Genomic DNA, 26518 nt, shown 5'->3' with positions numbered 1-26518 from the left:
CGGACAGTGACCTGGGTCCTCAACGCCGTAGGCAACAGTGCTCACCATTGTGCCGTCCCTATGGAGCACTAAACTTAAAGATACATTTTATGATTTGCTAGAGAACACTTCTGAAATAATGCAGTGCTACCATCTTTAAATAGTCCAGAAGTACAAAACTATAATATTGCTGAAAAATAGAATTACACTAACGACCAATGTAAGGCTGTCAGTCGGGCTCGCAGTGTGGGCTCACTTACACGCGCTGGTCGTCAAATTGATCAATACACAGGGCCTTGTCCTTTGTGCCTTTCTCAACCAAACAAAATTGAGGGGGTCGTTCTCTGGTTCACTCCCTATGACAATACCTTGTTCAATCAGAGTAAATGGGCTGGATTCTCCAAACATGGGGCTATGTCCCCATGCTGGTGTAAAAGCGCTGGCGTTTCACGCTTGACTTCCCTTAAAAAAGTCAAGAGGTATTCTCCTACCTGCAGGGGGCTGGCAGGGCCTCGGAGTGCGTCTCGCAGCTCTGGCTGCAGATACAGGCCCCCGCACGTCCGGTTGGGAGTCCGTGAACGCACACGGCGGTGGCCTGCAGCGGTAGCGTCGAACGCAAAGGCGGACCCAGCCGGTGGACCGACATCGAAAATGTAGGGATGCAAGCCGCCCGATCGCTGCCCTGGCTGCCCATGTGGCCCCACCCCTGCTGCTCAATCCCCCCCCCCTCCCCCACCCGAGGTTCCTGCCCGGGGTCGGATCCCCCCCGCCCCCCTCCACCAGGACGGTTCCCCCAGACGGAACTCCGAGGTCCCGCCGGGTGGGATCATATGTAACCCACGCCGGCGGGACTCAGCCGAACTCGGCGGGCACTCGGCCTGGAGAATCGCCAGGGTAGGGGGCGCTTTCAACGGCCCCTGACCGGCGCGGCGACGATCCCGCGGGCGCCCAAAAATCGGGTCTGGAGATTCGGCGAGCCGGCGTCGTGGCGGCGTGGCTCGGTTCTCGCTACACTTGGTGTTATTGGAGATTGACCTGATGAGTTTAAGATGAAAAGCTTCAAGAACCTATCTTTTTTCAGAAGTATTATTATATATTATGGTTCAGAAGAATGATTGAAAGTACATATTTGGCTCGTCTAAATCGGAGAATTTCTGGAGCAGCATTTCAATAATATCAATATTACGTGAAGTATTCTGTGGCATTTGAATATTTTAAGTTCAACCAATTTTAACAAACAAACTGAGGGGCAAATTAAGAGGGTCAGCTCGTTAAAGGGACACTGCCTGAAACAAAAGCAAAGAGCAAATGAAATTCAAAATATCAAATTAAAAGATGATTTAAAAAAATATTTTTATTAAGGTACTTGCAAAATTTTTATAACAATAGCAAAAACAATACCATTAACCTGGTAAAATAAACATTTCCCCACCCGACCCAATCTTCACACACCTCAACCATCTAACACCTATCCGCCCGCCCCCCCCTTCAGAATGCTGCTTCTGCCGACATTTTACATTTTAATTTTCCCCGAGAAAGCCGACGAACGGCTGCCACCTCCGAGAGAACCCCAACATTGACCCTTTAAAGGCAAACTTTATTTTCTCGAGACTGAGAAACCCAGGTCACTAACCCAGGTCTCTACACTCGGGGGCTTCGAGTCCCTCCACATTAAAAGGATTCGTCTCCGGGCTGCCAGGGAAGCAAAGGCTCGGGCGTCGGCCTCTTTCACTCCCTGAACTCCCGGATCTTCTGACACTCCAAAGATCGCTACCTCTGGACTCGGCACCACCCGTGTTTCTAGCACCGTGGACATTGCCATCGCAAACCCCTGCCAAAACCCTCTGAGCTTCGGGCATGCCCAAAACATGTGGACATGGTTTTAAAAGGTGATTTAAACAGTCAACAAAGCACCCCCAGATCCTGCAGTGGCTTTTGAACTATTTTAAGTTTGTGAGAAGTCATTGTGTCCTGAAGCTAATTGTGGTTTATCCAAATAGACGCAACTCACTATTCCATGGGCCTCAATGTTGTTAATCAGTCTTTCCGCGGTACTAAAGAGCTGCTTAATTAAATTGAGGCTCATTGGATTGAAGGGTCAGTGCCCAATTGGATTATTAAAAATCGGCTCAAGAACAGGAAACAGTGAGTTGTGTTAAAGAAAAACAAGATACTGCGGATTTTGGAAATCTGAAATAAGCTCAGAAAAAGCTGGAAAAACTCAGCAATTCTGGCAGCGTCTGCGGATGGGAAACCGAGGGGTAAATAGTCCGATCCCGCCCACCAAGGGAATCGGCATGGGCAGGACGGACAATTTAACGGACTATTAAAAGGTCTGATGACCTCGGATGGGAATTTTCGGTCCCCAGATGGACGGGACTGGAACATTCAAGCCCAGGGTAATTTCAAGTCCACATGACTCTTCTTCGGAGTTCAGAGAGGTAGAAATGTGATGGATTTTAAAGTGTTCTCTCATGCCCACATGTCCGTCCTTGGCCTGCCACAATGTTCCAGTGAAGCCCAACGCAAACTGGGGGAACAACACCTCAGGCATAATTCTCCCGGAAATTCTCTATGTCCGGTTTAGGGAGCGTTTGGCGGAGTGTTTCTCGGCGGCTCGAGCATCGAGAAACATCTTGCTATCCACCAGCTCTTTGCCATTTCCTTGGCCTTGGGGAGATTGCGCCGAGGCCGCACTTTGAGTAATTTCCTGCTGGCGATCTTTAGCTCACCAGCAGGACAGGCTCCTCGCATATCGGGGCTGCGTTTTGGAAGGCTGCCCTGATCTTTTCCTCCGCCTCACTCCCCCCTTTCAGGCCCCCCTCGCCCAACAACAAACAGGCACCCTAGCACTGCCAACCTGGTGAAATGGCAGTGCCCTGCCAGTGCCACCCAGGCACCCTGGCATTGCAAGGGAGGCACTGACAGGGTGCCAGACTGGCAGTGCCAAAGTTCCCGATCACCTGGAGCTCTCCACTGACCTGCGAGATCCCTCCAGGTGCTGTTACACCTGGACCAAGTTAGTGTGAGCCAGTGTTAAATGGCACCCTGGTGAGGTCACGCAGTTGTGGCCGTTGAGTCTCGGGCACCGGGAGAATCCAGTAGATGTATATTTATTTCAGCCGCAAAGCTCATTTAAATATGCTGATCTGGGTCATGCCCCTTAGTGTCCAATAGGTGGGGTTACGGCGATAGGTGGGTGAGTGGACCTCTTTATATCATCACAACCTGCCTTCCTTCCCTTTTTGTATCATCTGTAAATTTGGCCACAGTACACTCTGTTCCTTCCTCCAAATCATTCATAGATAATGTGAACAGCTGCAGTCCCAGCACTAATCCCTGTGGCACTCCAATGGTTGTTGCCGGCCAACCTGAGAAAGACGCCCCTTATCACTACTCATTGCGTCCTGTTAGTCAGCCTCAGAGATCATGTATACAAAGACCTCAACGGGTAACGTTTCCTGATTTCTCATCAGACACCTTTTTTTAGTTTTTTGAAGAATAAAGGGATTAAGGTCTATGGTGTTCGGGCCGGAAAGTGGAGCTGAGTCCACAAAAGATCAGCCATGATCTCATTGAATGGTGGAGCAGGCTCGAGGGGCCAGATGGCCGACTCCTGCATCTAGTTCTTATGTTCTTATGTTATGTTCTAACACCACAACAAAGCAACAGGAGAGATGTTAATGATTTCTCACTCTGAATTTCTGGATATTTCATCATTAGAAGAAGTCCCCAGCAGATGGTCGTGGAGGTGGTTTCCGTACCGCCACTAAACAGGTCAATGATCGTAGCCAGCATATCCCTGTTCTCAAATTCCGAATCTTGGCCTCTTGATTCCTTCAGGACAAAGGGAATAAAGGAGAATGTACTGCATTCTGCAGGAAAATGTCTGGGCACATACCAACTGCAAGGCCAACCTGTGTAACCCAGAGCTGTGGTCCTCACACCTCATAAGTTCAAGTCGCACTTTGCAAACTTGAGCAAATAATCTGGGCTGGCATTTCAGTGCCGTTCTGAGGGAGTGCTGCACCGTCAGATGCTCAAATGAGGTCAGATGGATGTAAAAAGATCACATGGAACCAGTTGAGTAAATGCAGTGGAGCTCTTCATCCTGTGCCAGCCGATATTTCAACGGAAATAATGACCTACTCACCATCACAAATGTTTCTGTGGGGCCTTACTGTGTAAAAATTCACTACCCTCACTCCCCTGTATCACAGCAATGAACACACCGCAAATAATTCATTGTCAAAGGCTTTGGGATAACTTGGAGTCATGACAGGTGTTGTATTAATGGCTCAGACTTGTGTTTAAGAGAAACAATTTTGATTTTGTGGAATTTGTGAAAATCAGAAATGTAGTCAGCAGTGAGAGGTTAGTAACAGATGTCCGGAGGTCATAGGCAGATTGGTAAAGTGGAGAGACATGTATGAAACTTGACGCAGAGAATAGTGAAGTGATACAATTTGGGAAGAAGGAGAGTCAACAGGAAGTAAATGGGATCAATATTAAAATTATGGCATGTGGGCCGAGGTCGCACATTGGGTGGCTCCTGCTCGAGGCTCTGGGTTTTGGAGTTTAATGCCCCACTTCAGGGACAGCTTTTGAACAAGCTGGAGCAGGAAGGCATAAGGAAGAGGGGAGATGTCGAAGACCCAGAAGAAAGCCACTGAAAGAAGGGAGCGAGCGAACGTTTGCCGTCGAATGAACGGGAGGAACAGGAGGAATTATAGCGAATGCTGGAATGCCCCTCCCCCTCCCCTTCCCTCTCCCCCTCCCCCTCCCCTCACCATGGAAACTCTGACCGAGATGATGGGGGGACAATTCGAGAGGCTGTTCACTAAGCACATGGAGGTGCTGCGAAAGGAGATGATGGCTGCGATGAAGGAGTGGGTCGTCGAGTTGGTTGCCCCGGTGAAGGCGGCAATGTCAAAGACATCGGCCGAGGTACGGGAACAAAGAGAGAACTTGAAGGGGGTGGAGGGACCTCTGTCACAGCAGATTGACCCTTCACCTCGATGGTTGAGGAACTGTGGAGGGTGGCGGAGGCTATTAAAGGTCTTAGAGCCAAGATGGAGGATCTTGAGAACAGGTCGAGGCTGCAGAACGTAGGAATAGTGGGCTTGCCTAAGGGAGTGGAGGGTCAGAGTCCAACTGAGTACTTCGCAAAGAGCTTTTGGGGGAGGGGAAAGAACCTTCCCGATATGAGCAGGAAAGGGCACATTGGTCACTCAGGTCCAAGCCAAAAGCAAACGAGTCACCAAGGGCAGTTATAATCTGCTATCATAAGTTTCATGTCAAGGAGAAGGACCTGAGTTGGCCGAAGCAAAGGGGCGAGGTGAAGTGGAAAGGCCTTGGTATTTGGATATAGCCTTGACGGTCCAGCTGGCAAGAAGGCGGGCGGCCTTCGGATGGTGAAGGCGGCACTCGACAGTAAAGGCGTGAGGTTTGGCATGGTCTACCCGGCGAAGCTGAGGGTGACCTACAATTTGAGGGACTTCTACTTCAAGACGGTGGAGGCCGATGTGGTAGCAGTATCGGTGGGCAAGAGTTGGTGGGTATTGGGGCGGGGAAGGGGGGGGGGGCGTTGGAATATGGTGCAGGAACCGAAGATGGACAGGTCTCAGATGCGCTCGCTGGCCCAGTCAGGCAGGGGGGCAGCGAGGGGGCTACTGGGCTGATGAGGGAGATGGGAGGAGAGGACCGTTGGAGGTTCCTGCACCTGATGAGAATGCGAGTATTCGTTTTTCTCCCCGGTACACAAGGTGAACTCAAGAATACACTTTTTCATGGTGAGGTGGCCCTTATTGGTCGGGGTTAGACAGTCGGAGTACTCAGCTGTTGTGATTTCGGACCATGCTCAGCATTGGTTAGATGTGGTTTTGGCGAAGGGGATGGTCCAGAGGTCAGGGTGGAGAATGGATGTGGCTTTTTTAGTGGACTGGAGCTTTTGTGATAACATTGAAAGGTGGTCACGGAATATGTCGGGGTTAATTGCACAGGGGATGTTTGGCAGTAACTTGGGAGGCTCTGAAGGCTGTAATGAGGGAGGTGATGATTTTGTTCAAAGCTAAGGTGGACAAGGAGGAGACAGAAGAGTGCCAAAAACTGATAGAGGAGATTGTAGAGGTGGATGGGAGGTATGTGGGGGACCTGGACACGGGTCTCTTGGCCAAGAGGAAGGAGTTGCAGGTGAGGTCCGACCAGCTGTTACAGGGAAAGCTGGTGCACTAGTTGAGCGGGGTGAAGGGGGCGAACTACAAGCACAGGAAGAAGGCACGGCGTATGCTGGCCAGCCAGCTTCGGCGGGATGCAGCGGTGAGAGAGAAAGTTCAGGTACGGGACAACATGGGGAAGCTGGTGGTGGCCCGGGAGCAGGTTAAGAAAGTATTCGAGGAGTTTTATAACGATCTATATAGGTCGGAGCCGTAGGGGAAAAACGGGAGATGAGCGTGTTTCTGGAAAGGTTGGAATATCCGAGGCTGGGTGAGGAGGATAGAGCAGGATTGGAGGAGCCGGTGGGGGAGCACGAGCTGAAGGAGGTGATTGGCAGGATGCAGGCAGGGAAGGCGGTGGGGCCTGAAAGGTTCCCAGTTGAATTTTCTAAGAGATTTAAGGACAAGCTGGTGCCACTGATGGTGAGGATGTTTGAGGAGGCGATAGGCAGGGGTATCTTGCTGCAAATGATGGGGCAAGCTTCTATTTCGTTGCTGCTAAAGAAGTTGCTGGCATCAAGGTTGGAGGTATGTCTACCAAAGGTGATTGTGGAGAATCCGACTAGGTCTGTGAAGGGAAGGCAGCTGTTTTCAAACCTGAGGAGGTTGTTGAATGTGGTCCTGTCTCTGGCGGAGGGAAAGGAGATGGACGTGTTGGTGGCACTGGACACAGAGAAGGCGTTTGATCGGGCAGAGTGGGATTACTTGATGGCGGTTTTGGAGAGATTTGGAATTGGGCTGAGGTCCGTGGCGTGGGTGCGGCTGTTGATAAGGAGCCGATGGCGAGTGTTGGTGCCACCAGCATGAACTCGGGGTAATTTGCAACGCACCGGGGTGCGAGACAGGGGTGCCCTATGTCCCCCCTGTTGTTTGCATTTGTTAAAGAGCCCTTCGCCATTTCGCTAAGGAGCTCAGGACTGTGGAAGGGGATAGTGAGGGGGTTAGACACCGACGACTGCTGGTGTATATCCCGGAACCGAGCACGTTGTTGGGGAGTATAATGGAGCGGACCCTGAGAGTCGGGTCGTTCTCGGGGTATAAATTGAATTTAGGCAAAAGCGAGTATTTTATGGTCTCCCCACCGGGAGTAGGGGTGGGGGTGGGGGGCTGCCATTTTGTTTTCCAACAACCCACTTCAGGTACTTGGTGATGCAGGAGGCCCAGGATTGGGGAGGGCTCCGAAAACATAATTTCACTAGTTTGCTGGGGAGGGTGAAGACCTTCTGTCGTTGGCGGGTCTGGTGCAGGCAGCTAAAATGAATGTTTTTTTCACAATTCTTTATTTCAGTGCCTACCGATCTTTTTATCAAAGTCCTTCAGGGCGTGGACAAGTTGATCTCCTCGTTCATTTGTTGGGGGGAAGATGGCTAGGGCTAGGAGGGTGGTTCAGCAGAGAGAACAACAGGCGGAGGGAGGGTAAGGTTAGGCCTCCGAAACTTGCTGTACTGTTATTGGGCGGTTAATGCGGAGAAGGTGCAGGGTTGGAGCAAGGAGGGCGAGGCCCAATGGAGGCAGGCTCATGTAAGGGGTCAGATTTGCGGGTGCTGGCAATGGCGCTGGGTAAGTACTCGATGAGTCCGGTGGCGGTGGCCACATTGAAGATTAGGAGACAGTTTCGGCAGCATTTTAATCTGGGGGCCGGGTCAGGGGGATGCCGATCAGGGGGAATCACGGATTTGAGCCGGGGAGGATGGATGCGAGATTTCGGAGTTGGGATGAGAGGGGGGATTAGGGAAATTAAGGATGTTTTCCTTGCCGGGGGCGGGGGGGGGGGCGGGGGGGGGGGGGGGGGGGGGGGGGGCGGGGGGGGGGGGCGGTGGCGATACGCAAGCCGAGTGGAGTTGGAGAGAAGTATGGGTTGGCGCAGGGGGAAGGGTTTAGGACCTGCAGGTTCGGGACTTTGCAAGAAAGATTGTCCCGACAAATCCCGATAGCACCGGCCTCTTCGTTGCGGGAGGAGGTACAGTCAGCGGGAGAGCTGGAGGGGGGGGGTTGTTTCGGTGATCTACGGGAGGATCCTGGAGGAGGATATGGTGTCCATGGAGTGTGTTAAGGCAAAGTGGGAGTAGGAGCTGCAGTAGTGGTGGGGGGTCGTTAGAAGAGGATCTGCGGTTTGAGGTGCTGTGGAGGGTAAATGCTTGACCTCGTCTGCGAGGTTTGGGCTGATACAGCTGAAAGTAGTAAATAGGGCGGACCTCGCAAAATCAAGGATGAGCCGGCTGTTCAAGGGAGTGGATGATATCTGTGAGCGATGTGGAAGGGGCCCAGCCAACCATCTACATGTGTTTTGGTCCTGCCCAAAGCTGAAAAGGTTTTGGAGGATGGAGTTCAGCACCATCTCGGGGGGTCTTGCATATGGATGTGGAGACGGGTCCCCGAGAAGCCATATTCAGAATGTCAAGTTGCAGGCGGGAACGGGGGCAGATGTTTTAGCCTTCGCCTCGCTGATCGCTCGGAGGTGGGTCTTGTTGGGGCGGAGGTCAGTCTCTCCACCCTGTCCCTCGGCGTGGCAGGGGACCTACTGGAGTTTTGACCTTAAGAAGGTGAAGTTGGAGCTGAGGGGGGGAGGGGGGGGGGCAAGGGGGGGTTCCACAATTGTTGGGGTGTGTTCATCGAGATGGTTAGCAGTTTCAAATTCCTAGGGGTGCACATCTCCAAAAATATGTCCTGGTCCACCCACGTCGACGCTACCACCAAGAAAGCACAACAGCGCCTATACGTCCTCAGGAAACTAAGGAAATTCGGCATGTCCACATTAACCCTTACCAACTTTTACAGATGCACCATTGAAAGCATCCTATCGGGCTGCATCACAGCCTGGTATGGCAACTGCTCTGACCAGGACCGCAAGAAACTTCAGAGATTCGTGAACACTGCCCAGTCCATCACACGAACCTGCCTCTCATCCATTGACTCCATCTACACCTCCCGCTGCCTGGGCAAAGCGGGCAGCATAATCAAAGATACCTCCCACCCGGCTTACTCACTCTTCCAACTTCTTCCATCGGGCAGGAGATACAGATGTCTGAGAACACGCACGAACAGACTCAAAAACAGCTTCTTCCCCACTGTCACCAGACTCCTAAATGACCCTCTTATGGACTGACCTCATTAACACTACACCCTGTATGCTTCATCCGATGCCAGTGCTTATGTAGTTACATTGTATATGTTGTGTTGCCCTATTATGTATTTTCTTTTATTCCCTTTTCTTCTCATGTACTTAATGATCTGTTGAGCTGCTCGCAGAAAAATACTTTGAACTGTACCTCGGTACACGTGACAATAAACAAATCCAATCCAATCCAATCATGCGCTTTCGGGAGTTGGTTACCATTGACTGTTGGGGGGGAGGGGGGGGCGGTTTGGGGGAATTCCTGTATTTGTGTGGGATTGTTTTTTTATATTGTAAAACAGCGAGGAGGCCAGCAATATCGGTGTCGGGAAAAACTTCCTTGCAAAATCTTGAACCTGCAAACCTAAACCCTTCCTCCTGCGCCAACCCGTACTTCTCTCCCAACTCCTCCAAAGCCGGCAAATCATCCCCCAAGAAACTAATTTCCCTAACCCCCCCTCTCCTCCCATCTCCGAAACCTCGCATCCACCCTCCCCGCCTCGTACCCATGATTCCCCCCAATCGGTATTCCCCCTGACCTGGCCCCAGCTTAAAGTTCTGCCTAAACTGCCTGCAGATCTTCAAAGTGGCCACCACCACCGGACTCACCAAATACCTGCTCGGAGCCATTGGGAGCAGCGCCGCTGCCAGTGCCCTCAACCCCCTACATGAACCGTCCTCCATTTTAACCCATTGGAACAATCCCCCCCCCCCCCCCCCCCCCCCACCCCCGCCCCCTTAACCCACACCTGCACCTTCTCTGCATTCGCCGCCTCGTAAGACTACATACGTTTGGGAGGCCTCGACCCCCACCCCTGTCTATCACCCTCTCTGTAAGACCACCCTCCTAACCCTGGCCACCTTCCTCCCCCGACCCCCCAAAAATAAACAAGGTGACCAATTTGTCCACCTCCTTGAAGAAAGATTTCGGTAGAAAACCTGCAGGCACTGAAATAGGAACAAAAATCGCGGCAACTCATTCATTTTAACTGCCTGCACCCGACCCGCCAAACTAGTAACATTATACCTTCGGGGCCCACCCCAATCCCGCATCACCTGCACTCCCAAGTACCTAAAGTAGGTTTGTCGCTATACGAAATGGCAGCCCCCCCACCCCTGCCCCCCCCCCCCCCCCCCCACCCCTGAGAACGACCCAAATCTTTGGAGCAGCCCCTTTCTATACCCCACAGACGTGCTCGGCTCTGAGATACACAGTAGCAGATCATCAGCATATAAGGATATCCTATGCTACACCCGACCCCTCACTATCCCCTGAGCTCTTTCGCGTGTTGGCCAAAGGCTCTATAGCCAATGCAAACAACAATGGGGATGTAGGACACCCCTGCCCAGTACCCCGGTGCAAAGGAAATTATTCCAAATTCATATAATTCGTGCGAACACTCACCATCGGCTCCCAATACAGCAGCCATACCCACGCTGTGAACCTCGTCCCGATCCCACATCTTTCTAAGACCACCATCAAACAACCCAACTCTACCCAATCAAATGCCTTCTTTGCATCCAGTGCCACCACCACCTCCGTCTCCTTTCCCTCTGCCGTCAACATGATCACATTTTTAAAATCTAAATTTAGAGTACCCAATTCTTTTTTTTTTCAATTAAGGGGCAATTTAGCGTGGCCAATCCACCTAACCCTGCACATCTTTGGGTTGTGGGGGGTGAAACCCACGCAGACACGGGGAGAATGTGCGAACTCCATATGGACATTCGAACCCAGGTCCTCAGCGCCCTAGGCAGCAATGCTAACCACTGAGCCACATGCCGCCCTCCCGGCAACACGATCACATTGAACAACCTTCTCACATTCGAAAACAACTGCCTTCCCTTCACAAACCCGGCTCATCCTCCCTATCACCTTTGGGAAACGCCCCTCCAACCTTGCTGCCAGCACCTTTGCCAATATCTTGGCACCTACATTCAATAGGGATATGGGCCTATATGACCCACACTCCACCGGGTCCTTATCCTTCTTTAACAGCAGGGAAATCGAAGCCTGCCCCAACATCTTTGGCAAGACCCCCCTGTTTTGTTCCCTATTTTCTTTACCTGGATGGCTCTGATGCGTAGTGTTGAATAAAGAACACAAAGCTTTGTTAACGAACAAAGCTATAAATTTATTACACTAGTAACTAAGATTTGTTCACATTCCTAAAGTAGGTTATTGTAGAAAACTATGCTATCTCTAACTGACATAACTCTCAAGTATACAACTGCTCTCTATGCCTGACACCCTTCCAGCTCTCCTAATTCTCAACTCCAAATCATCTGATCATCTTCTAATCCCAGAATCCTCTTGTCACATGATATATATGCCTGTTCTGTGGTCCTCTCTAGTGGTAAGAAGCATTATCATTAACTTGTTAACTCTTTACATCCCAGTCAATATACATATCATTACACCCCTTACCTTTCACCTCCTCAAACATTCCCATCATCAGCGACGTCAACTTGTCCTTAAACTTCTTATAATATTCCACTCGGAATCCATCCGATCGCACCACCTTCCATGACTGCATCCTCCCAATTTCCTTCTTTACCTCTTGTTCCCTCACCAGCCCCTCCAGCCCTGCCCTGCCCTCCTCCCCCCAGCCTCGGATACTCCAACATGTCCAGGATCTCCCTCATCTCCCACTTCTCTCCCGGTGGCTCCAACTATACAACGTCTCATAGAACTCTTCAAAAACCTTATTGGTCTGCTCCGGGGCCACCACTTGTTTCCTCGTCTTATCCTGCACTGGACAATCTTCCTCGTCACCGCCTCCCTCCGTAGCTGGCCGTCAAACATATGCTCCGCCTTCTCCCCATGTTCATAGACTGCCCCCGCCGCCCTTAAAGGAGATCACCTCCCCACTTACTGCTGCCTTAAGAGCCTCCCAAACCACTGACTGCGAAATGTCCCCAGTGCAATTAAATCCCACATATTCCTCGATCACCTTCGCAATCTTATTGAAAAATCTCCGGTTCCCTTATAACCCTACATTCTCCATCCCAGCCTCTGGGGAACCCCATTCTCCAGAACCACATCCAAACCCCAGTCCCAACTCTCATTTTAACCCATCTTTCCACCTTCACGAACACCTCCACTACCTCCACCATCCCAAAGTAGAAGTCCCTCGAGTTATAGGTCGCCCTCAGCTTCACCGGGTAGACCACACTGAACCTCACACCATTACTGTAGAGTGCCACTTTCACCCGACCAAAGGCTGCCCGCCTTCCCGCCAGCTCCACAGTTGAGTCCTGGTACATACGAATACCAGCTCCTCCCACTGCATCTCGCGCCTTTGTTTCGCCCAGATCAGGACCTTCTCCTTGACATGGCATTTGTGAAGACAAATTATGACCACCCTTGGCGGCTCATTTCTCTTCGGTGACCGATGAGCCCTGTCCAGTTCATACAGGGAGGGTTCTTCCCCCTCCCCCAATAACTCCACCAACATCTTCATGAAGTCTCAGTTGGCCTCGGGCCCTCCACCCCCTCGGGCAAGCCCAGCATTCTTAAATTCTGCCGCCTCGACCTGATCTTCAGGTCCTAACCCTTGGCTCTCATTGCTTTGTTGGCCTCCACCACCCTCCGCAGCTCCTCACATATTGAGGTGAACTGGTCACTATATTGCGACAGAGCTTCCTCCACCCCCTTCACCTTCTCTACTTGCTCCTGTACCTCGACTGATGTCTTCAACACTGCCGCTTTCACCGAGGCCATCAGCTCCTCCGCCCATCTTGCAGCTTCCACCTACATGCTGCCACCGGAAGTACCTCCCGATCCACTTCTTCATCAAGAGCCTATCTATCTCTATCTTAAAAGCACTCGGTGATTTGAACTCCACATACCTCTGCAGCAAAGAGATCCACAGATTTGTCTTAAAGAGCTTAACATCCCAGACAAAATGAGAGAAGAAATGGCATCAAATACAGGAAGCACAATAATCCAGGTATAATTTCACAGTAAGTTTAAAGAAAAAATAATATTTAACCGAAGGTTTACCATAAAATAAAGTATTTTCAACAACTTTATGATGGGGCAGCACGGTGGCACAGTGGTTAGCACTGCTGCCTCACAGCGCCAGGGACCCGGGTTCAATTCCGACCTCAGTTGACTGTATGGAGTTTGCACGTTCTCCCCTTGTCTGCGTGGGTTTCCTTCGGGTGCCCTGGTTTCCTCCCACAGTCCAAACATATGCAGGTTTGGTGGGTTGCCCATGATAAAATTGCCCCTGATTGTGTAGGGATGTGCAGGTTACGTAGGGTTATGGGGATAGGGTGGCGGAGTGGGTCTAGGTTAGGGTTCTCTTTTGGAGGGTTGATGCAGACCCGATGGGCCGAATGTCCTTCTTCGGCACTGTCGAGATTCTAAGGGCCCAATCATGGCCACGCTGCGCCGGAAAAGCAACTCGCCGCCCGCATTTTATCTCGAGAGTCGTTGCAAGCCGGGTAGATCCCGGCTTTCAACGGCCACACTGTGCCGGTAACTCAGCTCGCTCGCACAACATGGATGTTGAAAGGCGGGAGACCGCGCTCCCGGCATCTACCTGACTCGCAACGCCTCACGAGATTCAACGCCATCTTGCGAGACGTTGCGATGTGAATCCCGCCCACAATGGGATCACCTTTTAGCAAAACTGCATGTTCGGGCAAGGCAGTAAGTCTCACTCTAATGTGCAGATTTCTGAGGTACCTAAGGCTTTGGGATTCAACCCCTTCCCCTCAGAGACCTCGGGCGAGTGCCCTACAAATGGGACCAGGTGCAACTGCATTCATGGGGGTCTCCCAGGGGATCAGAGGTCCCCAGTTTCTTGCCGTTTGGCAGGGTGGTGCCCTGACACTGCTGGTGCCTCCAGGGTACCCTGGCAATGCCAGGCTGGCTGGGTCCAAGCCTGTCACTGCCAAGATGCCCAGGTGGCACTGCCAGCTGGGGGGGCACTGCCCAGGTGCCAGGTTGGCACTGCCAAAGTGCCATGCTGGCATTTTGTGTGCACGTGCAATTGGTCCAGGGTTGCTCGGCGTGGGTGTTGGGGGTGGGGGTGCCTCAGGCTGGACTCGAGCTGAACTCCCCACTATACAAAACGGAGCTGGGTGCGGCCTCGGCCACGCGCTCCCCGTTCAGGCCCCTGATTCGCTGTGAGTCGTGTTGAATACCCATGTGCTTCTTGGCACTGCGAGTGCCGGGAAACACGCGGCTAACCCCGCTGCTCGGGGACTTTGTTCCCTGTTGGGGGCATCGCACCCGACGTCTTTTCAGGGTTTAATTTGCAAGATCAAAACTCGCGCATCATCAATGTTAATCTGCAACTTCACTTTACATTTTTCAGAATATTCAGCAATTAGCACATTGAGGTAGGAAAGAGGGTAAAAGTTTCGACCCCGCCAGCCGTGGGAATCGTCACAGTTGGGACAGAAAATTTGAATGGGGCAACTTTTGGGAATTTCGGTTCTCGGGTGCGAATGACCAGAAAATTCCGAATATTAGGGTTGTCTGATATGATTTAAGGGGAAATGGTGGCATAATAGTCATGTGGCTGGACTGGTATTGCTGAGGCCCAGGCTGATCAGTTCAAAACCCATGATAGCCGGCAGCTGGTGGAATCATTAAATCTGCAATTGAAATCCAGCCTCAGTTATGGCAACTGTGAGGCTATCTTCGTGTTAAAAGCCCCTTGGGTTTACTGAGGTCCCTTTATGGAACGGAATCTGCCGTCCTTACCTGGGCTGACCTACATGTGACTCACAGACCCACAGCAACGTGGCTGACCGTTAACTGCCCGCCCGAAATGAAATGGCTGAGCAAGTCAGTCAGTTCAAGGGCAATTAGGAATTGGCACCAAACACTGGCTTTGCCAGCGACACCTATATCCCATGGAAGAATTAAAAAAAGATACTTAACACAGGTTAAAAGTCTGCATAGAAGAAGAACCATAGAGTTCATACAGTATAGAAGGAGGCCATTCAGCCCATCATGTCTGCACCAGCCCTCTGAAAGAGCACCTCGACCCTGGGCCTCCCTTGCACTCTCCCCGTAACCCCATAACCCCTCATCGTTGGGCACTGAGGTGCAATTTAGCATGGCCAATTCACCTAGTCTGCACATCTTTGGGCGTTCCTGTATAATTGAAAAAAACGATTTTGCCGCCACTGCTGGAAATGCGAGTCACTCTACCTGTTGGTATTTCATGATTAATGCCTCGCTGAAAGACTGGATGCTGTTCTCACTCAAGGTTTCTTTGGCCGCTTTGAAGAAATCATTAAAGATGCCATATATCCTGTCTCGATTTTCCATGATTATCCTGTGACCCGGAATCAGGAATCCCAGAAATGGGTAAGCATTGTACAGCTGCATTGGAGGAAAGAAAGACAGCAAGTTCAAGTCTTCAGTTAATTAGTGGGTTCTGCTCATGTTCAATGCACGGAGCAGGTGACTTTCAGTGAGGTTAGTTGGGAGCTAGCGGATCGGCCGGCCGTCAGGCCCCTCACAACCAAATTTCCTTTCCATCGAAGGCATTTGTAACCTTTGGCAAAATGTAGAACGACTGGCCTAACTGATAGCACCTGTTTTACACTGACACCAGCAATCTGACAGGAGGTAAAATGGGACCCACCACATTTCTATAGAAAAAGCAAAATACTGCAGATGCTGGAAATCAGAAATAAAAACAAAAGGTGCTGGAAAAACTCAGCAGGTCTGGCAGCATCTGTGGTGAGTGAGGGAGTTAACGTTTTGAGTCCGTACCATGTCTTTAGAGCTACAGAGAGGGAGAAACCTGATGGATTTAATACTGTATAAGAGGGGGTAGAGCGGGTGGAGCAGATTAGAAGGTCAGTGATAGGTGGACGCTCAGGAGAAATTGCAACAAACATGTGTCGGTCACAGGTCAGAGGAAGTGTGTGATAGTCATCACTAGTAGTATATTACATGTATTACGGCACTGCCCGTGTAGTAGAGGTACATGGGTAAATCTCTGCCTGCTGGCTCCGCCCAGTAGGCGGTGTATAAATGTGTGTGCCCTCCGGTGCTGCAGCCACTCTGGTTCCAGCAAAAGGAGGCACCTCATCTTGCTCAATAAAGCCTCGATTATTCCACTACTCTCGCCTTTGTGGTAATTGATAGTGCATCAATTTATTGAGCAAGATTTTTTAAACGATGGATCTCTGCATCAAGCCTGATCGCCTGCGGCTGAGCCCTCAAGCAGCCAACGCTACGTCCGCCTTTGACCACTGGCTAGCCTGCTTCGAAAGCTACCTCCGAACATCCAGAGGAACCCTCGGACTCGCAGAAGCTCCAAGTCCTCTATTCACGGGTGAGCCCTGACATTTTTCCTCTCATCCGGGATGCGCCCACCTACTCCGAAGCAATGGAGCTCCTGAAGGGACATTATGTTCGACCAGTCAATAAAGTATACTCCAGGCACCTCCTGGCCACGAGACAACAACTCCCCGGGGAGTCTCTGGACGATTTCTGGTGTGCCCTGCACATCCTAGGTAGGAACTGTGACTGCCAGGCAGTTTTGGCAGTCCAACACACCAAATTTTTAATTTGAGATGCTTACGTTACGGGCATGAAGTCTGCGGACGTCCACCAGCGGCTACTGGAAGGGGGTACGCTTGACCTTGCGGGAACTAGGCAGCTCGCTAATCCGTTAGAAGTGGCCTCCCGTAACGTCCAGCACTATGCCCCGACCACGCGGCACCCTCGTGGGCATCGTGAGCCCTACCAGCTGCCGACTCCAGCTCACCATAAGCCTGCGCCGCGCGGCAGCCAGCCAACTCCGGGGGACCCAAGTGCTATTTTTGTGGGCAAAACAAACACCCCAGGCAGCGCTACCCGGTGCGGAGCGCGACCTGCAACAGCTGTGGGAGGAAGGGACACTTTGTTTCTGTTTGCCAGGCCCGGTCGGTCGCCGCTGTTTCCAGGCCCGGCGGTCCTACACACCCCACGTGCGACCCAGGGTCGCCGCCATTTTCCCCTCCGCAAGCCACGTGCAGCCCGTGAAGCGCCTCATCTTCCTCACCGCAAGCCACGCGCGGCCCGTGGGCGCCGCCATCTTTGATGCCGCCCGCCATGTGGGCGCCGCCATTTTCGGCGCCATTTTGGACGGAGCCTCAGGACTCCTGCTCGTCTGGCCGTTCATCGCCTGCCGCTACCTCCACCACCGCTGACCAGCCCGGGACTTCCCAGCACCTGCCGCAGCTCGCCTCTATCACCCTGGTTCAGTCCCGGCCCCGCAACCTCGCGACCGCGACGACAGTGAAGATCGATAGGCACGAGACGACCTGCCTTTTTGACTCTGGGAGCACAGAGAGCTTCATCCAACCCACTACAGAAGTCCACATTCAGGGTCTCGCTCCCAACATGGCTGACAGTTCCTGGACCCATCCTCCTTCGGAAGCATGTGCGGACCCATAAGTCTGACCCCTTGGTCGAAAAAGTCCACCTCCTACATGCAGTACGCCTACGTGGCACATGCCAACGGGCGCCAGGACCCAGTCTCCCTCCGGGACCTGGCACCTGCTGGAACCCCACCCACGACCCCAACCTGACACCACCTCCCCCCCGCCCCAGTTGCCTCATTCACCCCATGCGCCACTCACCCTCCCTCCAGCGAACCTCACCGCAGCCCCCGCCCCAGTAGGATCCGTCCTCCCACTGGTTTCACTCAGGGATGACGAAGACGAGGACAACACGCTCCCGGAATCACAGGTGACCAAGTCGGCACCCACATCACCACCAGATTGAGGCGATCGCAGAGGAGGGTCAAGGCCCCCGACAGACTTAACTTGTAATGTTTTCCACCAACCCCGCCGATCTCTTTTTTTAACAGGGGGTGAATGTGGTAGTCACCAGCGTGCAGCTGGGGGAATCAGAGAATCCTGCCCACATTGTTTATACTCGGATTTAATCCACACAAGTGTCCATCAGTTTTTAACATTTGGACCGGGATTCTCCGACATCACTGGCAGCCGGGATTCTCTGGTCCCGCTGAGCGTCACATTTGTGGCGGGGCAGCACGGGCAAGATCGGAAAATCCTGGCCGCACACCAACATTTTCTGTCCCTTACCGGCGACGGGATCTTCCAATTCTGCCAATGGCGACCACAGTCCCCCAGTCCGGGGACACGTTCCCTACCAGAGAATTGGTGCGGGACATGCAAAATCTTGCAGACATCGGCAGGGCAGGAAGATCCCGCCACTGGCCAATGGCGGGCCATTTCTGCTGGCGGAAAGTACGTCACGGGGCTGGGAGCTAGAAAATCCTTCCCTCGGCCTATTACAGTCAGGTGAGGAAATTGTCATGCACACAAACATGCAACCTTATCAGAGTAACATACAAAGATAATTACATGTATTGGAGCCGTTCCAGATATTCTGGTAGCCTCATCCATCATGGTTGTTAAACTGATGAATAACTCATCCTCATAATCAAAGCGCTGTCCAAATATGATGGAACAGATGATATTGCTGACTGCAGAACTCACAATCTGTGCTGTTTCAAATGGTTGACCTGTAATAAATTCAATATAAAATTAAAGCTCACAAGAGCAATTATACTTCAAGCATGTTTAACTTTTAAAAAATCACAAGACATAAGAACATAAGGGGCGGGATTCTCCCCTACCCGGCGGGGCGGCTGGACGGACTGGCGTGAACCACTCCGGCGTCGGGCCGCCCCAAAGGTGCGGAATCCTCCGCACCTTTAGGGGCTAGGCCCGCCCCGGAGTGGTCGGCGCGACGCCGGTTGGCGTGGAAGGCCTTTGGCACCACGCCAGCCTGGGCCGAAGGGATTCCGCCGGCTGGCGCGAGTCGGCGCATGCGCGGGAGAGTCAGCGGCTGCTGACGTCATCCCTGCGCATGCGCAGGGGGGGGGGCACCTACGCGTCGGCCATCACGGAGGCTGACATGGTCGGCGTGTAGGAAAAGAGTGCCCCACAGCACAAGCCCGCCCGCGGATCGGTGGGCCCCGATCGCGGGGCAGGCCACTGTGCGGGCACCCCCGGGGCCAGATCGCCCCGCGCTCCCCCCCAGGACCCCGGAGCCCGCCCGCGCCGCCAGGTCCCGCCGGTAAGGGACCTAGTTCAATTTACACTGCCGGGACTGGCATAGAACCAGCGGGACGTCGGCCCATCGCGGGCCGGAGAATCGCCGGGTGGGGCCGCTGCCAACGGCCCCCGACCGGCGCGGCGCAATTCCCGCCCCCGCTGAATCTCCGGTGCAATTCCGCGGCCGGCGGGGGCGGGATTCACGCCACCCCCGGCGATTCTCCGACCTTGCGGGGGGTCGGAGAATCCCACCCAAGAACTAGGAGCAGGAGTCGGCCATCTGGCCCCTCCAGCCTGCTCCACCATTCAATAAGATCATGGCTGATCTTTTTGTGGACTCAGCTCCACCTCCCCCGCCCGCTCGCCGTAACCTTTTATTCCTTTACTGTTCAAAAATCTATCTACCTTTGCCTTAAACACATTTAACGAGGTAGCCTCAACTGCTTCACTGGGCAGGAAATTCCAGATTCACAACCCTTTGGATGGAGAAGTTCCTCCTCACCTCAGTCCTAAATCTGCTCCCCCTTATTTTGAGGCAATGCCCCCTAGTTCTAGTTTCACCCACCATTGGAAACAACCTCCCCGTTTCTATCCTATCTATACCCTTCAGAATTTTATATATTTCTAAAAATCCCCCCTCATTCTTCCAAATTCCAAGACAGGCAAATAGGAAGGTTTCTTATACAGGCTTGAAGCAAACGTGAGAACAAAATAATTCAGAGAGCAGTGATTTGCTGATATTATCTTTCGGGTTTAAAAGCCTGAATATGGAACTTGAAAACACAGGTGGATAAGGGACAGAGCAGTAATGGTAGCCAAAGTAGTCTTTTTGCCCTCTTCCCCACCAAACATCACCCCCTGCCTTCCACCGCAAGCCCCAAAAGCTTGTGTCGTGACCTTTGATGTGGCGCCTTACCAAATGGTTTATGTAAATCTTTTAAATTTTAAAATTTTTTTATGTACTTAGAGTACCCAATTCTTTTTTTTTCCAATTTAGCGTGGCCAATCGACCGACCTGCACATCTTTAGGTTGTGGGGGTGAGACCCTCGCAGACACTGGGTGAATACGCAAACTCCACACGGGCAGTGCCCTGGGACTGGGATCGAAACTGGGTCCTTGGCACGTGACGTAGTCGAGCTAACCACTGTGCCACCGCGCCGACCCGCTTTTGTAAATCTAAATACATTACATCTACATGCTTGACTTTATCCACACTGCTTGTTACATTCTAAAAGAGCTCGGGTGCACTGTCAACAACTTTTGGAAACAATAAATAACATTTATAAAAGGACTGTCCCCAGAAATTGGAGTTGACGGGGGATTCAACTTCACTGAATTTTCAGGGGCACCGTGAAAAATGTCTATTTTGGCCACAATACCAGTCAAGGGTAAGGAGTGAATTATCTATGTTGACCTTTTGTCATTGGGTTGTAACTTGGCTGAAAGTAATCTCCCACTCTAAACTTGTAATTTTGCGTGCTCGTGTGTGTGTGTGTTGCAAAGGTCTATCAATATCTTCACATTTTTACCTGGGTGGCTTTTTTTAGCACAATAAAAAACTGGTGCTTTTGTGTTTATGACTCAAGAACCTCTGTCATGCAGGTTTCTTTGCAATCGACATTTAAAGGGTTAAGAGCAGACATGGGGGATATTCCACCCTCTCCCCCCACCCCCTCTGCCTATATGCCGTGTTTTGTAGCGGGGGAGGTGGCCCGTCTTTGGCCAGCAGTGCCCGATCCCACCACTGACTTCAGGAAGCAAAGTACTGGACATGCTCCTGTCAGCATCAACGGGGCCGAGGTGGAGATGGTTAACAGTTTCAAATTCCTAGGGGAGTTTCAAATTCCTAGGGGTACACATCTCCAAAGATCTGTCCTGGTCCACCCACGTCGACGCTACCACCAAGAAAGCACAACAGCGCCAATACGTCCTCAGGAAACTGAGGAAATTCGGCATGCCCACATTAACCCTTACCAATTGTTACAGATGCACCATAGAAGCATCCTGTCTGGCTGCATCCCAGCCTGGTATGGCAACTGCTCGTCCCAGGACCGCAACAAACGTCTGAGAGTTGTGAACACCGCCCGGTCCATCACACAAACCTGCCTCCCATCCATTGACTCCATCTATAGCTCCCACTGCCTGGGGAAAGCGTGATCAAAGACCCCTCCCACCCGGCTTACTCACTCTTCCAACTTCTTCCATCGGGCAGGAGATACAAAAGTCTGAGAACACACACGAACAGACTCAAAAACAGCTTCTTCCCCACTGTCACCAGACTCCTAAATGACCCTCTGATGGACTGACCTCATTAACACTACACCCCTGTATACTCCTCCGATGCCAGTGCTTATGTAGTTACATTGTATATGTTGTGTTGCCCTATTATGTATTTTCTTTTATTTCCTTTTCTTTTCATGTACTTAATGATCTGTTGAGCTGCTCGCAGGAAAATACTTTGAACTGTACCTCGGTACACGTGACAATAAACAAAAATCAGAAATCCTTCAATGGGTTTGCCCGTTGGTTGTGTCCTCCGCCGCTGAGGAGCTCACGTTCACTTGGCAGGGCGGGGGGAACGGTGGGGGGGCGGGGGGGGGGGGGAGGGAAACATGGGGGTGGGGGACGGTTGCGGGATGGGTGGGGGGTTGCTGTCAGCAGGACCAGGAGATCCTGCTGGCGGGAGTGGATGGAAAATTTCAGCATTCAGATAATACGGCCAGCATTCTAAACTCTCTCTACCCTCTGTTACAGTCAGACCTGGAGCGGTAGTCTCGGGAAGCTATTTCCTACCCCACCTCACGTGACTGTAATGATGTGCAATCGAAACTTCCTCTGCCTTAAAAATATTCCATTGTCGGGACCTGTAGGGCTCCTGCAGAGGCTGGCAAATCCAGCGACAAGTTAAAAGTTTGACTGCACCAATTTAACAGGGAGAATGTGCAAACTCCACACAGGCAGTGACCCAAGGCCAGGATCGAACTCGTGTCCTCAGCGCCATAGGCAGCAGTGCTAACCACAGCGCCACGGTGCCATCCTGAAAAGCACAGGGTGTCCCTATGTGCGGACGACCATATCGGACACATTGGAAAGCATCGGGGATGTTATGGACATTTTGGTGAAATTCGGTCTGTTTAAAACATGGGGAAGAGTGAAGTCTTTCCGGTTCAGGCGAGGGGGCAGGAGAGGAGACTGGGTAAGTTGTCGTTTAAGGTGGTGGGGGCGCGTTTTCGGTATTCAGGTGGCGCGGGGGTGGGAGCAACTACACAGGTTGAATCTGGCTCAGTTGGTGGAGCAAATGAGGGGCAAATTGAAAAGCTGGGACGTGCTTCCGTTGTCATTGGCGGAGCGGGTGCAGTCTAAGGATAATGGTGCTCCCGAGGTTTTTGTTTGTATTCCAGAACCTCACGATTTTTATCTCCAAGGCCTTTTTCAAGAAGGATAACATTGATATTGGGATTTGTGTGGGTGGGGAAGGTCCCTCAGAAAAGAAAACATTGTCGGAGCATGGGCGAAGGCCTGCCAAATTTGATCAATTATTATTGGGCGGCAAATATAGCCATGGTAAGAAAGTGGGTAGTGGTAGTGGGGGAGGGGTCGGTTTGGGAACGGATGGAGGCAGCCTCTTGTAAGGGTACTAGTTTGGGAGTGCTTTTTAAAAAAAAGTATTTTTATTCTCCTTTTTCACATTTTCTCCCGAATTTACACCCACCAACAATAAACAATAATCAGCAACAGATATGTCAATCCCCATATCAATAACAACGCTCCCATCCTCCCACCAACCCCCAAACATCAGCCCGCATGTTTACATAAACAAATGACAAAAAGGAATCAGGGATTACCCATAGTTATCCTTAATATACACAGCCTCCCTCCCCCCCAACCCTCCAACCCATCCCCCCCAACTAATGTTTGGGAGTGCCTTTGATGCCGCCTCAGCCGTTCTCTCTGGTCAGATACTCCACAAGTCCGGTAGTAATGGCAGCCCTGAGGGTCTCGGGACAGTGGGGACAGCACTTGAGGCCTCAGGGGGCCTCAGGTTGGGCCCCGATCTGTGGGAGTCACAGGTTCGCTCTGGGGGAACTGGATGAGGGTTTTCAGGGTTGGCAGTGGGTGGGGATTGAGAGGTTTGGAGATTTGGGGCTGGGTTCTCTGATAATGAGGCTAAGAGTTGACGCCGTCAGGAAAACGATGGAGTTTCATGACACGTAATCGGGCCTCCAGAGGAGCAATTAAACGGCCCACAAGGGGCTAGCATGGGCGCGACGGGAAGCGACCGAGGGAGCGGTCGCAGATACGTGGGTTGCGTCATTGATGCGACGCCGCGGCAGCTGATTCTCCCCCCCCCCACACTCAGCGTTGCAGGCAAGATGGCCGCCAGACGAGCGGCCCCGTGATTTAAGGATGGCAAGCTGGACACTTCTGGACACCGTGGAGGAGAGGAGGCTGGTGTTGTACCTTGGGCCGGGACGCAAGACAGCAGGCGCCATTGTTCGGCGTGCCTGGGCGGAAGTGGCAGCCGCCGTCAGCGCCGTCAGCGAGGTGGCCCGCACTGCAGACCAGTGCCGAAAGAAGCTGCCTGACCTCCTCAGGGGAGCCAGGGTGAGTACCCAGCACTGTGCCACTGGTGCCAACCCCCCTAACCTCCACACACATGTGACCTCCCACACCCCCCCCCCCCCAGTGGGACAGTCGGACCCCCACCCTGACCCATGGCTGCACCCACCAAAGCCAGTGGCAATGGCCAGGTGCCCTGTGCACTTTGGCCATCAGAGACCACACCCCTGGGCTGTGTTGTGTTCTGTAATTTGGAATAACGCAAGCTGCCACTTGATGCAGTTTTGAGTAAAAGATGCTCCAGACTTTGAAGTGAGTTCAATGTGGTTTATTGAACTATTAGCACAGTTCTCAATGAGTTCGCCCCTCTGCTAATCTAAATGTACAAAGAACAAAGAACAAAGAAATGTACAGCACAGGAACAGGCCCTTTGGCCCTCCAAGCCCGTGCCGACCATGCTGCCCGACTAAACTACAATCTTCTACACTTCCTGGGTCCGGATCCCTCCATTCCCATCCTATTCATATATTTGTCAAGATGCCCCTTAAATGTCACTATCGTCCCTGCTTCCACCACCTCCTCCGGTAGCGAGTTCCAGGCACCCACTACCCTCTGCGTAAAAAACTTGCCTCGTACATCTACTCTAAACCTTGCCCCTCGCCCCCTAGTAATTGACTTCTCTACCCCGGGGAAAAGCCTCTGACTATCCACTCTGTCTATGCCCCTCATAATTTTGTAGACCTCTATCAGGTCGCCCCTCAACCTCCTTCGTTCCAGTGAGAACAAACCAAGTTTATTCTTTTTAAAAAAAAATATGTTTTATTGAAATTTTTTTCCCAAACAACAATGTTTCCCCTCTTACAAAGCAAACGCAACAATAACAATACAGAAATTTTTAACACTGCACAAGTAACAAAACCCCTTTATCTTTGACCTAAACTAAACTAAACCCCCCCCCCCCCCCTCCCCCCTCCCCCCCCTGGGTTGCTGCTGCTGGTCATCTGTCTTCCCTCTAACGTTCCCCTAGGTAGTCGAGAAACGGCTGCCACCGCCTAGTGAACCCTTGAGCCGATCCTCTCAGGGCAAACTTTATCTGCTCCAGTTTAATGAACCCCGCCATATCATTTACCCAGGCCTCCAGTCCGGGGGGTTTCGCCTCCTTCCACATGAGTAGGATCCTGCGCCGGGCTACTAGGGACGCAAAGGCCACAACGTTGGCCTCTTTCGCCTCCTGCACTCCCGGCTCTTCCGCAACTCCAAATAGAGCTAACCCCCAGCCTGGTTTGACCCGGGCCTTCACCACCCGCGAAATCACTCCCGTCACTCCCTTCCAATACCCTTCCAGTGCCGGGCACGCCCAAAACATATGTGTGTGGTTTGCCGGGCTCCCGCCACACCTCCCACATTTGTCCTCCACTCCAAAGAGCCTGATCAATCTTGCTCCCGTTATGTGTGCTCTATGTAGCACCTTAAATTGAATCAGGCTAAGCCTGGCGCATGAGGAAGAGGAATTTACCCTGCTTAGGGCATCAGCCCACATACCCTCCTCTATCTCCTCCCCTAGTTCTTCTTCCCACTTTCCTTTTAGTTCGCCCACCGACTCCTCCCCCTCTTCCCTCATCTCTCGGTAAATCTCTGACACCTTGCCCTCTCCGACCCACACGCCTGAAAGTACCCTGTCCTGTATCCCCTGTGTCGGGAGCAACGGAAATTCCCTCACCTGTTGTCTAGTAAACGCCCTCACCTGCATATATCTCAAGAAATTTCCCCGGGGCAACTTATACTTTTCCTCCAATGCTCCCAAGCTCGCAAAAGTCCCATCTATAAATAAATCTCCCACCCTCCTAATTCCCAACTGGTACCAGCTCTGAAATCCTCCATCCATTCTTCCTGGGGCGAACCTATGGTTGTTCCTGATTGGGGACCCCACCAGGGCTCCCCGCACCCCTCTCTGTCGCCTCCACTGTCCCCAGATATTCAATGTTGCCGCCACCACCGGGTTCGTGGTAAACTTTTTAGGTGAGATCGGTAGCGGCGCCGTCACCAGCGCCTCTAAACTCGTCCCTTTACAGGACTTTCTCTCCAGTCTTTTCCACGCCGCTCCCTCACCCTCCATCATCCATTTACGTATCATTGCCACATTGGCGGCCCAATAGTAATCGCCCAAGTTCGGTAGTGCCAATCCTCCTCTGTCCCTACTACGCTGAAGGAACCCCCTCCTTACTCTCGGAACTTTCCCTGCCCACACGAAGCTCGTGATGCTCCTGTCTATTTTATTATAAAGGTCTTGGTGATTAGTATAGGGAGACATTGAAATACAAATAAGAACCTCGGGAGGACCATCATCTTAATTGCTTGCACCCTGCCCGCCAGCGATAGAGGCTGCATGTCCCACCTCTTGAAGTCCTCCTCCATTTGTTCTACCAACCGTGTCAGATTAAGTCTGTGCAAGGTTCCCCAGCTCCTAGCGATCTGAATCCCCAGGTATCGGAAGTTTCTTTCCACTTTCCTTAGAGGCAAGCCTTCTATCTCTCTACTCTGGTCCCCTGGATGTATCACAAATAATTCACTCTTCCCCATGTTTGGCCTATACCCCGA

At 52.0% G+C, this 26518-nt stretch overlaps 1 protein-coding gene across 1 annotated transcript in view; it reads right to left on the bottom strand.

Annotated features, from left to right (window-relative positions):
• LOC140390280 (cytochrome P450 2K1-like) overlaps window positions 1-26518 on the bottom strand; it is a 53079-nt gene that overhangs the window by 9817 nt on the left and 16744 nt on the right. Inside the window, exons 4-6 of the mRNA XM_072475303.1 lie at window positions 18664-18824; window positions 15485-15658; window positions 3675-3816 (exon numbers count right to left, since the gene is read on the bottom strand). Coding sequence (XP_072331404.1) covers window positions 3675-3816; window positions 15485-15658; window positions 18664-18824 — 477 coding nt within the window. The remainder of the gene's footprint in view (window positions 1-3674; window positions 3817-15484; window positions 15659-18663; window positions 18825-26518) is intronic.

The sequence above is a fragment of the Scyliorhinus torazame genome, chromosome 14, assembly GCF_047496885.1.
Source record: "Scyliorhinus torazame isolate Kashiwa2021f chromosome 14, sScyTor2.1, whole genome shotgun sequence".
Lineage (NCBI taxonomy): Eukaryota > Metazoa > Chordata > Chondrichthyes > Carcharhiniformes > Scyliorhinidae > Scyliorhinus > Scyliorhinus torazame.
This window is presented reverse-complemented; position numbering and strand designations above follow the sequence as displayed.